The following is an 18,306-nucleotide window of genomic DNA, read 5'->3' as shown; positions in this document are numbered from 1 at the left end:
AAGCAAATGTGAAATAGCATTTTCATTTCTCAATATACTCAGCATAATACACCAGTGTATGACAATTAAAGTTGTAAAAAACATAGTTCAAACATTCGTCGACTTCAAAAATAAGTTTGAAATAAAATCCGAACTCGTATACCACCACGCCGGCATTGTCCGCGATTTCCTTGAATAACTAAAAATTGAAAAAAAATTGGAAAGTTGTCCGCGATGTTTGTAAAAATAGATGGCGCACGCGGGCATCCGCTCCAAGGGGCCAGCCAATCAGAGTACCCAAACATTCACCATATGTTTCAGTTCAACCAATGATCGACGCAGCTTGCGTCTATCGCGCTCTCTCTCTCTCTCTCTCTCTCTCTCTCTCTCTCTCGTGGCACGAAATATTTTCTCAGCTCTCTATGTGTCCTTGCATTACGAACAATTTACCGGTTTCTATGCTGTAGCTATAGCATATAATACAGCTATACTATCCATTGGCACAGCATATATCGCCATAGGTATATATCGCACTCGCATAGTACGCGCAAGTACGTGGCACGCCCCAGCGGCGACAGCGACACCACCTTTGGCGAACTAACTATATCTCGCTTCGCTTCGCGGCGGACGACTTCCTCCTCCGGTTTCGCGTGCGCGTAACGCGCTTGCAGCTCGTTCTCTCTCCTTTCCGGGATCCTCGACACTAGCAGCAGAGAGCTACGGCCAGAGAGTGCGATCATGGCCCAGAATAATTACTTCGGCTTCACTCACGGTGGCACTCAATATGGGTATCGTATAATTCCAATTACACTTAATCTTTGGCCGCGTTGTCGCGTAAAAATCGACTCGGGCAAAGCCAGCCCGTGAATAACAAGGCATCGACGCGCGGTGCGGCGACTGCCGGCTTGTCGGCCGCCATTTCTCTAGAGAGCCGCGTTACTGCTTCGATTTCGCCGTCGATTAATTGCGCATTCCCTCGGCTATGTCGTCTCTTCGATTCGTCCGATTTTTCTATTTCGCTTGATGGCGCATTTTCTCCTGTCCATCTGGCCCAGATTCCAAAACTTATTCGCCTGGGATCACTCGAAGCAGCGCGCGGAATCTTCCATTTTTCACATGTCGCGTACAAGGCCGCTTGGCCGCCGTCGCCGCCGCGGCACGCGGCGAGGCTCCCGAATATCGAGCGGCTTCGCTCGCTCCGGATTTTCCTATGCGAGTTCGCTTAAGGGGCATTCGCTGCGCCCAGCGGCATTATCGCCGATACTTTTCATTTCAATGAGCGTCATTGCTTTTCTTCTTGGCTTTTACTTATGAAATATTCACTCAATGCAGACTTTCGTGGACTTTTGCGCTTGAAGTTGCAATCAAGAATTCATGATACTGTAGAGTCGCGGATCATGGCAAGGGTCGCTCTGATCAACTTTTCTATCAATGAAGATGACTAGAGTAGCTCATATGCAAATAATACTTTCATGCCTACCAATGGCGGTACTTATGATGGAAACATTTCTCTACCGCCTAGGGCCACCAGTGCTGCAGCATATCAAACAGGACAAGCTGGTTATGCTGTAACTCCAGCGGCAACTGCTGCAACATACACTCAGAGACCTGCTGCTGCTGCGGCCACTGGCTACGAAACCTACCAGGCAGCAGCAGCTGCAGCTGCCACTGGCACCACTTACGCGGGTGAGAGTTACATCATTTTTCAAATCTGCTTATGTCATACATGGTACTCATGTTTGACTGGCCTTCTTTGCCGCACCAGTTTCATTTGACAGTTGAAAATTTTTGTTACAAATAGCTAATCCAGGAACTGTGCCACAGACTTACGACTACGGTTACGGTCGTGCAGCACCTGCTGCAACATACGACGCGACAAAGACTTACTATCAGCAGCCTGCTGCTGCAGCAACTTACACTACTACTGAGACACACTACCAGGCTGCAAAGCCTGCTTACAGTACAACCAGTGCGTACGCAGGAGCCCCTCGTCAAGCTACAACTACTGGACAAGCAAAGACTTATCAAGCAACTAGCACTGCTTACCCTCAGACAAATCCTGCTCAAAATACAACTTATTCATCTGGATACTCTGCTCCTGCAGCACCTGCTGCAGCCCCAGCCGCAGCAACGAACAGTAAGTATTTGGATATTAGATGTCCAGACATGCAAAGATAGTTCTTATTGTACTATTGATATTTGTCTACTATTCTGAGTGTGACAGTTACTTTTTAGTTGAAATTTTACATGATACGTAAGTTGTATGAGAGAATACTCTAATAATTACGGGTTTATAAGACAAATTGAACAATTATTTTTGCATACTCTGGGAGTCACACTTTAGAATTGTATTATCTTTTTAATCAAAAAGTAATTTTACACGTGAAAATATAAACAAAGTTAATTCGTAAAACAGCCATCAGGTTAAGCATTGTAGAATTATTTTCTACTAAAGCAATCTTTAATAATACCTTTGTCCTATGCTTAAACTGATGGTCAAAAGTCCATTTTTTGAGTGTGTCTAAGCTTCCTCATCTATCTTCCCCTGTAACTTATTTACAATTGTTTATCAAGCTTCTGCTATTCACATCTGAAACCTGATAATCGTTTTGAAATTCCTTATCTTTACTTTCAATTGAATGATACCCCTACAAACATTTTAAATTAAGTTGTAAAAGCTATCATTGTCTATTATTAAATGTTGAAAAAAGATTTTGTTCTTGCGATTTTATTCATACACACACGCGCGCGCACACACACACACACATATACATGTACAATGATACTGAAAGAATTTTAACAATAACTTATGAATAGTAATTGAATGTCTGTTCCAAAGAATTATAATTAGATTTCTAAACGACACATTTACAGAACAAAATATTTTTTTTTGCTAGAAGTGAAAAAAAAAATGTAAAACCGTGCTAAAAAATATGAAATTGATTCTCTCATACCTGTTGGTTAGCAAATTAAAGCTAAAGCAAAAATAGTACATTACGATACGTGTGACTTAAATGGTTCTTTTTTACACGGCGCAGTTAGCGCCCTCGCTACGCTCGGGTGCTAACTGCGCCGTGTAAAACTGAACCATTTAATTCAAGAGTATCGTATAAAATTTTATAGCGCAGACTGCTAAAGTCCTCAAGTCTCGCCTATTCGTGACTAAAGTAGTCCTTATTTGCACCGTGAGGTTAGCGCACGAGCGTAGCGAGTTTGATAAACACGGTGCAAAAAACGACTACTTTAGTCACAGATAGGCGTGACTTAACAGCGGATTTTAGCCACACTGTGCTATAAAAGATTTCAAAAGAGGAGTTACAAAACGCCGTTTCTAGAAAAAATCATGCCAAAAGGTTCGAGTATAAAACTGCCGATCTAACATTTCGAGATTAAATATAAAATGTTGAAATTGTAAAATGTAATGAGAAAGCAGTTGGCTGCTCGGAACGCACGCAACTTGAGGCTTCAATTTCATTTTCTTTAGAAACGGCGGGTACAGCGTATTCCGGCTACGACGCAGCGCTGTACAGCGCCGCGACAATGTACGTAGCTCAGCAGAGCTCGAACAGCAATTCGACTAACCCGAAGACCGGAGGTTGGCAGGGATACGGGCGCAAGGGCTTCGGCTCTGGCGGCGGCGGCGGTGGCGGTGGAGGCGGCGGTATGAAGGCGATGAGACCCAAGCAGCCACCCAAGCCTCAACAGCTGCACTACTGCGACGTCTGCAAGATCAGCTGCGCCGGGCCCCAGACCTACCGCGAGCATCTCGAGGGCCAAAAGCACAAGAAGAAGGAGGCGTCTCTGAAAGTGCCCCAGCAGCCACCCGCACGAGGCGCTGGAAACTCTCTGAGATGCGAGCTCTGCGATGTCACCTGTACGGGCAACGACGCGTACGCGGCTCACATCCGAGGCGCCAAGCATCAAAAGGTCGTTAAGCTTCACACCAAACTTGGCAAGCCGATACCTAGCGCTGATCCAACCGTCCTCAACCCCAAGCCTAGTGCTGGAAACAAAGCTGGTGGAGCAAAGAAGGGCGTCATCACCGCTACTCCAAAAATCAACTTTGTAGCCTGTAAGTGCTTCCACCTTACGCTTGCCATTAGTATTTATAATATAACGTCGTCAAAATAACGTGCAAATTTTCCGGGTAACGGAAATTATATACTCTTTCAGTGACTATAATCGCTTTCTTATCGTTTGTAAACTGCCTGCAAAAGATAAGATTAAATAATAACGCTATGATAATATGCCAGACTGCGCGTGTTTATTTTTCTCATTGATTTTATCATTGATTTTATCATAGTTACAAGCAACTTTTTTCGATCAATTGTTTTGTTCATTTTTCTTCTATCATTATTTATAAAACCATTTCTTATGCGATTTCTACTATTTACGATCTAATGTTGAAACGATAAATTTCATTATTCAAAATTGTATTATGATAGTAAAGAGGGGGCGAATTTTCAAAATGATGATATCGATGACGAGACTGAGAACGGCACAGTACTCACTCTATGATCTTGGAAACAAGTTTTTTGGATTCTTGATTAACAAGTGACACTCCTGTGCTAGTTCGTAGATTATTTTGGCAATCTGATTTATGATGAAATTGTTGAATCTATTCATCATAATTTATATAAATTATTACATAATTCAAATGACGAATTTCAGCTGGAAATCTGGGTACCGTAAATCAGAGTCATGACGTTAAAATCGAAGAGAATGAGGAAGGTAATGAGGAGCAAACAACTGATGAAAAAGACATCCAGCCAGTTGGGCAGGAATACATTGAAGAAAACAAGTCCGAAGATGGCAAGATCATCAGTTTCAATTGCAAACTCTGTGAGTGTCGCTTCAACGACCCCAATGCCAAAGACATGCATATGAAGGGCAGGCGGCATCGTTTTGCATACAAGAAGAAGGTCAATCCCGATCTAGTAGTCGACATGAAGCCAAGTCTTAAGGTATGTGTACACTCTGATTAAACACTTTTGTTGTTTGCTGTTGGCTTAATCGCATTCAATGTTCAATGCTTTCTACGTGCATCAATGTTTTATTCAAATTTTTTATAAATGCGCTATAATACTTCAAAAAGATAAAATATTTTTCATTAGTTTCAATTTTCAGATCATTTCAATATTGTTTCTACAACTCTTTTAAAAAATACAAAGAAAAAAAATTAAAGTAGATAATATTACCCTTCAAACTAGTTACCAATATTTTGAATTTTTTTTTAATTTGTTTTAATTTTCAACAGGGAAAAAATAAGAAGGTAAGACGTCAACTGAGCAAATGTGTTTTTCTACTTTTCTTACTACCCGTCATCGAGAGAGTAATAGTTTAATTTAGCACTAGTGAACACAGATTGCATTTTTCTGCACTGTTTGTATTGAAATTCATTCTAACCCTATAGACAAAGAAATTAGCGCATCATCTTGAATGTACAAAGTACTTTTATAATATCTAAGGTAGTTTTATATATTTAAGATACTATACAAAATTCGCTATTAGACACGCACATTGCTACACTTCAGGTCCGTAGTTGAGTCTGCAAATCTTATCACGTCCTAACTTTTGTTATATATCTGGTTGTTTCAGCAACGGAAAATGTTGGAAGAAAAGCTTCGTCAACAGCAAATGCGCGATGAATACATGCGCCGTCGCGACGAGATGTCGCAAATTGGTCCTATGGGTCCTATGGGTCCCATGATGGATGAAGAGATGATGTACTGGGAAGAACGTAGGCGCTACGAAGAAGATTGCGAGTACTATGAGTGGTACCGCCGGTACGGTCGTGGACCTGGTGCCCCACCAATGCCCAGACCATTCCCTGGACCACCACCCATGATGATGTTCCCTGGTCCGCAACGCAGGCCTGATACCTCTGATGACAAGCACGTTATAGCTCATCATTCGACTATCTATCCTAAAGAGGAGGAACTGCAGGCAGTGCAAAAGATTGTGTCTCATACAGAAAAGGCTCTCAAGTTCGTTTCAGATGCGCTTGCTGACTCTGGTAAGATATATGATAATACGCGACCTGCGTTTTCCTATCTAGTTACTTCTAAACAATTTAAAAAATCTTTCTTTTGTAAATTCAAGCAGCCCCGGTAGCACCTCCAGCAAATGCAGCAAACGCCAATTCCAATGATGCAGCGAAAAAGGATGAGGCTAAGAAGGCTCCACAAAAAGAAGACGGAAGTGATGGAAATTTGTTCTCTTTCCAGAAAGAAAAGGAAGACTCTAGAATTCTTCGAGGAGTTATGCGAGTGGGAAATCTCGCAAAGGGGCTCCTTCTGTCAGGAGATAATCACGTTTGTCTTGTAGTATTATGCGCTGAAAAACCAACTAGGTGAGTTAAAGACTTAAATTTAATTTCATTACTGGTCTTGTGCACAGAAATAAGAAAGCCAGACTTTAAATTAATATAAACAAAATTTCAGGACGTTATTAAATAAGGTTGCTGAAATCTTACCAGTGCAATTAAAAACTGTAGCACCCGATGAGACTTACAATGTAGGAAAACATGCAGAATCAGCGGCACTTACGGTATCTGGTGGTACAGTAACAGTCAGTGTGACCCTGACCAGTCCTATCATGCGCGAAGCTACAAAAGCAGCTGCTCCTGCAGGTAATTCAATCGCTTCTTTTGTGATACCGGCCAAGAAAAGGATAATCAAAACATGTACAATGCTTATTAGGCGAGAAAATCTGGGTTTTTCATTTCCTTTTACTTTTCTTATACATTACACATTATCGGTTGATGTACGTCGCATCTGTTAGTTAAATTTGAATTTAGTTTGTTCTTTTCATGGCCTGGAAAAGGTATTTTAGTAACGTTTCTTTCTAAGATCCAGGTAAGCGCTAGTTTTTTTACAGTTCCAAGGACTTGGTGGCGAGAGGTCGCCAGTGTGTGTGTACATACATTACGCTCTATAATCTAAAATTAATTCTTAACGCAACGGCATTTGTTTGCAGTGTATCACTCGAAGATAGATGCTTTTGAGTTTTACAATCTTACAAATGCAGTAGCGTTGAATGAAGTTTTCCGCATATAAACTATATTAAACCCGCAAATAAAACAAACATTCTTAACGGGAAAGAGAGAGCGTAAACTTGATACATAATTAGTTTCTTTCGTTCGTCATTCATCTTAAGTAATAAATATTTTTATTCAACTTTAGAAATTCGAAAGAAATATAAAATGACATCTTTCCTTGAGGAAATTGAGCAAAGTCGTTATTAAAAGCGATCTAGTCTCCGATGCACTACATTTACAGCGGCTAGCTAGAGTCTCCTTCAAAGAAGAGTTTTTCCTGTGATATCGCAGTACTAATGGGACATGCTTACGATATCCGGAAAACAACGCTGAGGCAATCTGAAAACTATGGACTTTTTGATCATGCAAATGAATAATCCACCCTCTATGTCTTGAGTGTAGTTTAGTAGCGACGCTCAACGTTTTTTTCAAACCTAAATCCGTGCGCAATAAGCAATGATAGTGGTAACTTTTTATTTGCAATGATCCGAATTGCAAATTTATGATGTAGTAGCACTATCAATGTTCTAGTATTCAAGCCTCACTTCCGTATAGCTCGGTTTCAGTTATGCGGAAATGAACAAATTCGAAAAAAACGTTTCTGCATCGATGCACATTCTTCAACTGTCACTGCTTAATTTTTTATTTATTAATTTTGTTTTGGTCGAGTGAATTGAGAAAAGAGAAAATAAATACAGCGAAAAAAAGAAAGAATTCGTAGAGAGAAAGAAATCAACAGAAAAAATGTAATACAAATTAATAAGAATAGAGGGATACTTTTCCAAGCTGGGCATGATCAAACACTCTAAGTATTGTCTAAGCGTGTTGTGCTTTCTTTGTTGGAATCTCAGATAATGCTGGACAGCAGCAGGGAGCTGCTCAACCACAAACGACGCCCGCGACGCCGGCCGCGACGAAACCAGATCCACCAGACGTACTTCCCAAGGCTAAGTGTTTGGAGGCTTTAGCTGCACTCAGGCATGCCAAGTGGTTTCAGGTTTGAATTCAACTCAACCATTCAAACAGACAGTTTTTTCTTAGAAAAATGAACAGATCGAATTTTTAACATACGTAAAGTATTCATAAAAAACTTACTCTCGCAAACGCGATTTTAAACGAGTGCAAGTTGTCCTCTCTCTCTCTATCCGCAAAAACGCACATGAACTAAAGAAGTGCAAAGAAATTAAGGGAAAGTTAAGATATAAAGAAATCATAGCAAAATAACAAAAACTTCCAGCCTTGTGATCCACAGCTTTTGTTTTCTAATCTTAACATACTTTCCGCAGCATGGATAATTATGTAATTTATAATCGAATAGCGTTTAATAATGATATATGAAATTCCATACGTGTCGTCTTGTTTGAACCTACTCGACGCCTCGATTATACTTTGGCATTCTTAGATTGAGTTCGAAAGATGTTTGTGTACAGATGCTGAAACAAGTCGCATTATCCAAAAGAAAAGCAATTTAAAGAATGGTTGACTAGTACGGATGCCTTTGATAAGCGAGTGCCAAGAGGGCGATCAAACGGGCTATACAGAAGCAAGGGCTTTCAAGCGAATATAGTCTCTTGTCGCTCACCAGCAATCGACTCAAGACTATACTCACCTGAGCTCATTTTTAAACTTCCTTTTTTTTAATATACTGCGTTATCCAGAATAATACGAAATATTATGAGTTTGTTTTGTTATTGCTTGATAATTAAAATTATATTAACAGCAAAATTACGTTGTGTGCATAGTTCGGATTTCATTTTATTTACGTCGTCGTTAATAATTTCATACAGCTTGTGGGATCGATTAATTATTCTGGATCATTAATGCACCGTGTAGCCTAGACTGAGTCTGTTCTAGGTCTGTCTTAGAAAAAAACATTATGGAATATGTTTGATAAATTAATTCCAGTTAGTGCACTTGCTTCATTTTGTTCATATAATTTGTTAAATCTGTAAAAATAACATTTAGCGACACTCGCAGCGTAAAACATCAATGATCGTCTATTTACGCGCCGTAAAAGTGCACTCATGTAGAAATATTACAATAAAGACAGACAAGCACAAGCACACAGTGGTGTCGATACGTGTACCGGGTGTTTTTTCGAAACTTATCAATGAATATAATATTGTATTATTTATTTTCTATTTCCGTGCAGTAACGATTCGTTATAATATTTTTCTGGCTGACTCTTTGGTCATTTTGTTTTGTATGTAAACTCGCTGACACGAACACATGATAAACACCCGGTAATATTGATACGGGCTAAATATTATCCTAGTAATATGGAAAAACGGTTAATGCGCGTAGGCATGAGGCTGGATGATAGTGCTAAAATTCGCACAGAATAAAGTTTTCACTAGATTAGGACTCTTACATTGGTCATTTTCAATGACTGTTTTTCTAATCTGAAAATAACAATTATTAATAGGCTAGAGCAACGTCGCTACAGAGCTGTGTAATGGTTATTCGAATAATGCGCGATTTATGCAATCGCGTACCAACCTGGGGCCCACTTAATCCATGGGTGTGTATTTTTATATTTAAAATTTGACCCATAAATCTACTCGTGAAAACAGAATTATTATAATATTTTTGTCTGCTATATAGGCTTTGGAGTTGTTGACTGAAAAAGTTCTTAGCACTGCTGGTGTACCACTTAGTCCAGGTGCAGCGTTGAGACGTCTTCTGGAATGCGTTGCTGGAGGCATTCTACTTCCAGGAAGTCCAGGTGTGTAATGTTATTATTGGAAATTGTTGTATTTGCGACAAGCGGGGTGAATTTTCAAAATGATGATATCGATGACGAGACTGAGAACGGCACAGTACTCACTCTGCGATCTTGAAAACAAGTTTTTTGGATTCTCGATTAACGATTGACACTTCTGTGCCAGTTCATAGATTATTTTGGCAATCTGATTTGTATTGTTCAATTATTGAATTTATTCATCATATTGCATGCTTATTTTACAATATTAAATCCATTCTCTTCTTGAATTTACAGGTTTATCGGATCCATGCGAAAAGGATCCAGTAGATGCAATAGGAAGCATGACCGCCCAACAGCGTGAGGACATCACAGCTTCGGCACAGCATGCTCTGCGATTGGTAGCCTTCCGGCAGATTCATAAAGTTCTAGGTATGGAGCAGTTGCCTCCACCAAAACACAAAGGTCCATTTACGCGTAAGCGAAGGCGCGACAATAGCAATGGCGAGGGTACTGATAGCGAGGCGTCAAAAAAGGACAAAAAGACGGAGGAAATTAAAATGGAGACGGACTCTAAGTAGGCGATTTCACCAAAACATTCAATTTAATACTTAAGTCGTAACTTATAAAAATGAAGAAACAAAACTAAGATGTACACCGATGATACGGTTTCCCCGGAGTATTATTGTCGCTGTGAAGATTGCTTGTTATTCTTCAAAATGTAGAGAACGAATGCGAAGAGCTGAGCTATGACATAAAAAGCAATTATGAAGCTGTGAAAGCCTTCTTTTCGTATTAAAATGCTTTTTATTGGAAAAAATGTATTTCTCGGTTTTAGCGGTGTTAAATGCAATTAAACTTCTGCTCTCATAAAGTTGTTCTTTTTTTGAACAGGCAATTGGATCAGTGATACATTTTAAAAAGAATATGATCTTTATTGGAGGAAATGACTGTAGGCATTGTGATTAGTTTGGACTACTTATTTATCTATACATTTTTGAAACAAAACTGAAATTAGTCACAAATGTAATGCGAGAGAAAGCCAAGTCGATATGAGAGGTGTGGAGATTTGTAACTTTTGAAAGTTAAGAGTAGATGTAGTTTGTATCGGAACTTCATGTGTTCGTTGTGTGTGTAGTCTTATTTCAAATGAGAGAATTGAAAAATAACAAAAAACTTAATGGGAGACTCGTTCTTACAAATAAATCGCGTAGGGGCTTATTTATCCAATCAAATTCCATGAAATGACGTGGAATTTAAAAATGTAACGAGGCTTTCAAAGCACAGAAAAACTTTATATTTCTTTGACATGAATATAATTGATATCCAACTAAAAGAAGTAATTGCTCCTTGTAGAGTTATATCTCTGATTCATCTGTGCATTAATAATGAATTTTTTCGAAGACGAATGTATGGCTGCATTGCTGTATTTAAGAAACGTCACTGAATCACATAAATGAAATAAATTTAAATATACGAAAGAAGTTCTGAATGTTGTTTTACCTTAACTTGACCCACAATTCCTAACACTAATGAGACTTAATCATGTTTTGATGATAAATGTAGCTTCAATGAAATGAGTAAAATACTTTTGTATTTATGACCACACACACACACATACAGTTACTGTTTTATAAAGTATTTGTGTCAATCTCATAATTTATTTGAATCTGGTGCATTGTGCAGCTTTGATAAATACGATATATTGCAAAGGTTCGTTTAAATGTATAGAGTACTTTTTCACTCGATTTGTAACAAGAGTCAAAAGAACTTTTTTGCTGTTTAACAGCTGTATTCAATTAATTTCATATCAAAATTTCACCCTAATTGATGTAAATTTTTTACAGTTAAAATAGACATGTTCCTATTTACATACAAAAATATTTATACCTGACCCAATCACATTTTATAAATACGCAATTTCAAGAACTTTTTTTGGCGAAATCTAACTAAAGTGTTTTATTAAATATTCATATAGTGCAATGAGTCGCCCCTGATTAATAATTATAGACAAGCAATTACTTTGTTTAAATATCTTTCAAATCCATCAACATGTATATTTTCCTTATGTTAGTCGTTTTGCATCGTCAATGAATAATAAAAAAGTAAAAAACACACACACACATATATATATATATATATATATATATATATATTATTCATCTGTGCTGCGCCTATTTCCCGTAATTTTGCGTTATTTATAAATATGTTTGTTGACTTATAATGTGAACGAAAATAAAAGCAGTGACGACAATTGATTCAATCAATTTCGCCTATTTTGTCTCAATCAAACGATGTATTATACTGTCGGTGGCAAAGTGCACAGATGCATTAACGCTTATCAGCGGTATGATATGGCAGAAAATACGCACTGTTTGGTTCCGCAGCATGTTGGCTATGCATTATGTCATGCCTGGCATGTCGCTTATCGCGCTATTCGTTGCATCAGCCGTCAAAAGTGAATCAGTTATTGAAGTGTCTAGAAATAGATAAACTTTTCCGCGTTCTATGTTTTATTTGATTTTTCAATGAAGAAGACTGCAGTATGTTTTGTAATTTACATAAATAATGCATGCTTCTTCTGAAAAATTAAAGAAAAAACCTATTTTAGAAGGATAATACATATTTATTTTTATGTTCAATAGCTATTGAACTCAAAAAATCATTACAAATGGATAAACACTGTGATGCAGGGAGTCGAAAACCTTGGGAAAACGTTCTATTCTGAAAGACTCGATTTAAGTACAAACTTCTGTACAACACAGCGACCCACGCTCGGACCCACGTCATTTTCCTGAGTTTTATAGTTGGACGGAAATGTGGACAGATGGGCTCATGGACAGAAATAACAGGACTCTGAACCAGCCAGAATTTTTACTTTTCCTTTCTCCTCGGATACTGTTTATTTCTAAAATTATTCAATTACTCCTCTAAGTCTGACATATAAGTGCATGCAGCCATTTTGACACCCCGAGATTTATCTAATTACATCGATGCGATCAAGCTTAATTTAATTAATATTAATCCTAAGAGGATCTATTTTAATAGTATTTTTAGAGACAGTTAATAGAGATTGAAAAAGAAATAAGTATACTTATGTATGCGCAAACATTGTAACCAAAACAAAACGCGATTCTATTCGCAGTGATGAATTGCTTGTGGACGCGCGTGACAAGAAGCAATCGATAAGAGATTGATAAGCAATCAAGCATTTGTTATTTCAAAATAAACAAAAATTTCGCCCAGCACTTTTTTCCGCAGACTACAAATTGAAACCGACATATTCTTCCTCTTTGTTGCGAACAAGAGGTTTTAGTTTCCTGCTGCTGGAAATATAAGTTAATATACGTACAATAAACGTCACGCGGTTGCTGAATGTCTGTCGCTCAGCGCGCCACACACAAAGCCTGTGTGTGTAAAGTATTATAGAGAGGGGATATACGGCTTCGCGTAAACAAATCGATGGATGTTTGGCGAAAATACACGAAACATTCGTGCATATTTCAAACGTATAAATAAACCTCGAAAAAATGCGGAAAATTCCAGCCCAACAGTCTCAACGGCCAGAACGTTGCAACGCTCGAAAGCTGTAGCCAATTTTCGACGCACGACAAAGGCCATTGTTGCACGTGCTGCGTCCGCTAAAAAAGTGCATCGATCGTATAGGATGCAAAAGCTGAGAATTCATTCTTCTCGGAAACTGCTAGCACGCGCACGTTTCCTTTCAGAAAGCTTCTATTTTCGACTTTCCGTCTCTCTCTCTCTCTCTCTCTCTCTCTCTCTCTCTCTCTCTCTCTCTCTCTCTCTCTCTCTCAAGTCTCAACCCCACGTATAGGAAAGCGTCATTGGGCAGGGGTCTATATGCGTCGAATTTTCTAGATCTCTCCCCTCGACCCGCATCCGACTTGGCCGAGCATTGTTTCATGGGAAAGGCCTCTGACGTCACAGCCAATAGGGGCTCGGGACGCGCTCGACTCGGGCCAATGGCAGGCGACCAGCGCGCGGCTATAAGTAGGCCTGAGCGTTCCGAGGTCTGGCAATAGACGAGCTAGTCTCGACGAGTCGACTTCGTATTTACCGTGTGATTTTCAAAGGCGATTTCCCTGCTGTGATTACCTTATTTCTACGAGAGATTTCATCAGACTGAGGTGAGTACACTGTTTGTTCTTGATATTTGCGACGATTTCTAGCGCGTTTTTCGTGGCTTCCATTTGCTGGAGGTTATTTCGATTGATATTTCTCGATTATTGGATGCTTTGTGATCAGTTCTTTTAATAAGTATATGTACGTACACCGTTTTCATCTTCAAAAGTGGTATTTCTATAAGCGAGAAAGCGTCCAATTGTGAAACTCGGAATTCGCACTTGCGTCCTATATAAGGATGTTAGTAAATTCAGGTCAAAGACTAATCTGTCAAGGCTGCCTCACTACTCGATGTGTGGCCATTTTCTATTGCATGTAGCAGTTGAAAGTTGTTGGTTTGAACGCGAATTGGAAACATCGATTCTTTGCATAGGCCGCAACGGAGACAGCTGATTTTCTTTGTTTCGTGTTGATGCTGGGCAGAGAGCGGAGCGACGCCATTACGGGATTTCGGTCGACTAACTGTTTTTCGAAATTGTGTACGCTTTTTAAGCTTGTTACCTCTTTAGAATTTAAAAATTTTCGTGTCAGCAACACAGAAAAAATAGAATATACTTCGATCGTTGTTAAAATACTAGATAAGTTAATTGACAAGACTAACGTAAGAACAACGTTTAGTGGAAAAGAGAAAGTCATCCTGCGAGTAGTTCGATACTTTATGTAAGTTATTAGTCATGTAGCTGCTAGTCGATTAGATGACGAAAAAAATTAATTACTTTTCGTGACAAAAATAAGTTTACCTGGAAAATGGACGCTTCACTCGGAGTGAGTCATCGTGCATTAGTCCGCCATTTTGTACAAACCAGCTGATGTGCAATTGATTTCCTAGGCGGAAGACAACGCCTAACTACGTTTTCCCTACATATCGAGTCAAAACAATCTCTTTCACATACAGTGATTATTGATTTATTAATTAAAGATCAATTAGAGATTATTTTTTTACTTTATTCAATCCAAACAAATTATTGCCGAATTATTGGCAGTTTGAGAATATATCTAATACTAAAATCAATAATTGGATTTAGCATTGTTGAATAGATTAATTAAAACTTGTGTCTCTTATTTCAGACAAACATGCAGATTTTCGTGAAAACCCTGACTGGGAAGACCATCACCCTCGAGGTTGAGGCTTCCGACACTATCGAGAATGTCAAGGCCAAGATCCAAGATAAAGAAGGCATTCCCCCAGACCAGCAGAGGTTGATCTTCGCTGGCAAGCAGCTCGAGGATGGACGTACTCTGTCCGACTATAATATTCAAAAAGAATCTACCCTTCATCTGGTTCTTCGTCTTAGAGGAGGCATGCAGATCTTTGTTAAGACCTTGACCGGCAAGACCATCACCCTTGAGGTTGAGGCTTCTGACACTATTGAGAATGTCAAGGCCAAGATTCAAGACAAAGAGGGCATTCCCCCAGACCAGCAGAGGTTGATCTTCGCTGGTAAGCAGCTCGAGGATGGACGTACTCTGTCCGACTACAATATTCAAAAAGAATCTACACTTCACTTGGTCTTGCGTTTGAGAGGAGGCATGCAAATTTTTGTTAAGACGCTTACTGGCAAAACAATTACTCTGGAAGTCGAAGCTTCTGATACGATTGAGAATGTCAAGGCTAAAATTCAAGACAAAGAAGGTATTCCTCCAGATCAGCAGAGGCTGATTTTTGCTGGTAAGCAACTCGAAGATGGACGCACATTGTCTGACTACAACATTCAAAAGGAATCCACACTTCACCTTGTACTTCGACTTCGCGGTGGTATGCAGATCTTCGTTAAGACACTCACGGGTAAAACCATCACACTTGAAGTCGAGGCTTCCGACACGATCGAAAATGTGAAGGCTAAAATTCAGGACAAAGAGGGAATCCCACCAGACCAGCAGAGGTTGATCTTCGCTGGAAAACAATTAGAGGATGGTCGCACATTGTCAGACTATAACATTCAAAAAGAATCCACGCTGCATCTGGTATTGCGACTTCGTGGAGGTATGCAAATCTTCGTAAAGACTTTGACTGGTAAGACCATTACCCTTGAAGTTGAAGCCTCCGACACAATTGAAAACGTAAAGGCTAAGATCCAAGACAAGGAAGGTATTCCCCCAGATCAGCAGCGTTTAATCTTTGCTGGAAAGCAACTCGAGGATGGGCGAACTTTGTCCGATTACAACATTCAGAAAGAGTCTACTCTCCACTTGGTACTTCGACTTCGTGGAGGTATGCAGATCTTCGTCAAGACCTTGACCGGCAAAACCATCACTTTAGAAGTCGAGGCTTCCGATACCATCGAAAACGTCAAAGCCAAGATTCAGGATAAGGAAGGTATCCCTCCAGACCAGCAGAGGTTGATTTTCGCTGGAAAGCAACTCGAAGATGGCCGTACTCTGTCCGATTACAACATTCAGAAAGAGTCCACTCTTCATTTGGTCTTGAGACTTAGGGGAGGCATGCAAATCTTCGTAAAGACTCTGACTGGTAAGACTATTACCCTCGAAGTTGAAGCCTCTGACACCATCGAGAACGTAAAGGCTAAGATCCAAGACAAGGAAGGTATTCCCCCGGACCAGCAGCGTTTGATTTTCGCTGGAAAGCAGCTCGAAGATGGTCGTACTCTGTCCGACTACAATATCCAGAAAGAGTCTACTCTCCACTTGGTACTTCGACTTCGTGGAGGTATGCAGATCTTCGTCAAGACCTTGACCGGCAAAACCATCACTTTAGAAGTCGAGGCTTCCGATACCATCGAAAACGTCAAAGCCAAGATTCAGGATAAGGAAGGTATCCCTCCAGACCAGCAGAGGTTGATTTTCGCTGGAAAGCAACTCGAAGATGGCCGTACTCTGTCCGATTACAACATTCAGAAAGAGTCCACTCTTCATTTGGTCTTGAGACTTAGGGGAGGCATGCAAATCTTCGTAAAGACTCTGACTGGTAAGACTATTACCCTCGAAGTTGAAGCCTCTGACACCATCGAGAACGTAAAGGCTAAGATCCAAGACAAGGAAGGTATTCCCCCGGACCAGCAGCGTTTGATTTTCGCTGGAAAGCAGCTCGAAGATGGTCGTACTCTGTCCGACTACAATATCCAGAAAGAGTCTACTCTCCACTTGGTACTTCGACTTCGTGGAGGTATGCAGATCTTCGTCAAGACCTTGACCGGCAAAACCATCACTTTAGAAGTCGAGGCTTCCGATACCATCGAAAACGTCAAAGCCAAGATTCAGGATAAGGAAGGTATCCCTCCAGACCAGCAGAGGTTGATTTTCGCTGGAAAGCAACTCGAAGATGGCCGTACTCTGTCCGATTACAACATTCAGAAAGAGTCCACTCTTCATTTGGTCTTGAGACTTAGGGGAGGCATGCAAATCTTCGTAAAGACTCTGACTGGTAAGACTATTACCCTCGAAGTTGAAGCCTCTGACACCATCGAGAACGTAAAGGCTAAGATCCAAGACAAGGAAGGTATTCCCCCGGACCAGCAGCGTTTGATTTTCGCTGGAAAGCAGCTCGAAGATGGTCGTACTCTGTCCGACTACAATATCCAGAAAGAGTCTACTCTCCATCTGGTACTACGACTTCGTGGCGGTATGCAGATCTTCGTGAAGACTTTGACCGGCAAAACCATCACACTTGAAGTCGAGGCCTCTGATACGATCGAAAATGTCAAGGCTAAAATCCAGGACAAAGAGGGAATCCCGCCAGACCAGCAGCGTTTAATCTTTGCCGGAAAACAATTGGAAGATGGTCGTACGCTCTCCGACTACAATATCCAGAAAGAGTCGACTCTCCACTTGGTCTTACGTCTTAGGGGTGGAAATTAATATAAACATACTAATTCCTATCATGTGATATTATTTTAGTTGTACCAAATGAAAGTTTATAAATAAATTGAATTTTTTATTTGCATCTTAAAAATTGATTACAATTGACTTGAAAATTTATCGAAAGTACTTTGTTTAGCTTGCTTGATTAAATCTCATCGTTCACTTTGTCATTCTCAAAGTCTGTTGAATTGATATTGAACGTAATTTTGCAGGTCTGCCCGATTTAAATTCGCCAGATCTCGCCGATTCATGTCGTTGTAAGTTTAAGTAGTCTCTTTTGGCACCGCGTACTAAGTGGCCCAAGCGTAGCGAGAGTAATTGTCTTGGTGCAAGACAGGACTGCTTACGACGCAGATCGGCGTGGCTTGGCGGATTTAAAGCAGGCGCAGTGCTGTAAAACATTGTATGCACGTGTGACCTCAGTGACACTTGCATTCTGATGTTATACGTTGTGACAATCTAGCAGCTCGTATATACGTACACACTTGTAATATTTGCTGCAATCACTTACTTACCGACTGATGTTAATACTAGTGTACTTGGTTTTATATCGATGGCGCTAGTTGCAGGAATCTCGTACAAACTCGTTGGAAATAATTTATTGGGTTGCAGCCTTCCTTATAAG

General features: G+C 40.0%; 2 protein-coding genes across 13 annotated transcripts; both read left to right on the top strand.

Moving 5' to 3' along the window:
* Positions 1 to 588: 588 nt before the first annotated feature.
* Positions 589 to 11,193, top strand: LOC100115702 (zinc finger RNA-binding protein). Of its 11 annotated transcripts, none has more exons than XM_031923367.2 (13): positions 589 to 767; positions 1,511 to 1,665; positions 1,781 to 2,116; positions 3,464 to 4,051; positions 4,651 to 4,943; positions 5,237 to 5,251; positions 5,578 to 5,995; positions 6,082 to 6,331; positions 6,423 to 6,610; positions 7,870 to 8,015; positions 9,444 to 9,539; positions 9,623 to 9,743; positions 10,017 to 11,193. In XM_031923367.2, the coding sequence occupies exons 1-13, from the start codon at positions 718 to 720 to the stop codon at positions 10,298 to 10,300; spliced, it is 2,940 nt and encodes a 979-aa protein (XP_031779227.1). In that variant the 5' UTR covers positions 589 to 717; the 3' UTR covers positions 10,301 to 11,193. The 11 variants fall into 11 exon arrangements, with proteins under 11 accessions (XP_031779227.1, XP_031779226.1, XP_031779225.1 ...); XM_031923366.2 differs by having other exon boundaries at positions 590 to 767; positions 1,502 to 1,665; positions 6,085 to 6,331; XM_031923365.2 differs by having other exon boundaries at positions 590 to 767; positions 1,502 to 1,665.
* Positions 11,194 to 13,428: 2,235 nt separating this feature from the next.
* Positions 13,429 to 17,772, top strand: LOC100115399 (polyubiquitin-A). Of its 2 annotated transcripts, none has more exons than XM_003425678.5 (2): positions 13,429 to 13,867; positions 14,931 to 17,772. In XM_003425678.5, the coding sequence occupies exon 2, from the start codon at positions 14,937 to 14,939 to the stop codon at positions 17,676 to 17,678; it is 2,742 nt and encodes a 913-aa protein (XP_003425726.1). In that variant the 5' UTR covers positions 13,429 to 13,867; positions 14,931 to 14,936; the 3' UTR covers positions 17,679 to 17,772. The 2 variants fall into 2 exon arrangements, with proteins under 2 accessions (XP_003425726.1, XP_032452737.1); XM_032596846.1 differs by lacking the exon at positions 13,429 to 13,867 and adding an exon at positions 13,936 to 14,522.
* Positions 17,773 to 18,306: the final 534 nt, after the last annotated feature.

The sequence above is a fragment of the Nasonia vitripennis genome, chromosome 2 (assembly GCF_009193385.2).
Source record: "Nasonia vitripennis strain AsymCx chromosome 2, Nvit_psr_1.1, whole genome shotgun sequence".
NCBI lineage: Eukaryota > Metazoa > Arthropoda > Insecta > Hymenoptera > Pteromalidae > Nasonia > Nasonia vitripennis.
This window is presented reverse-complemented; position numbering and strand designations above follow the sequence as displayed.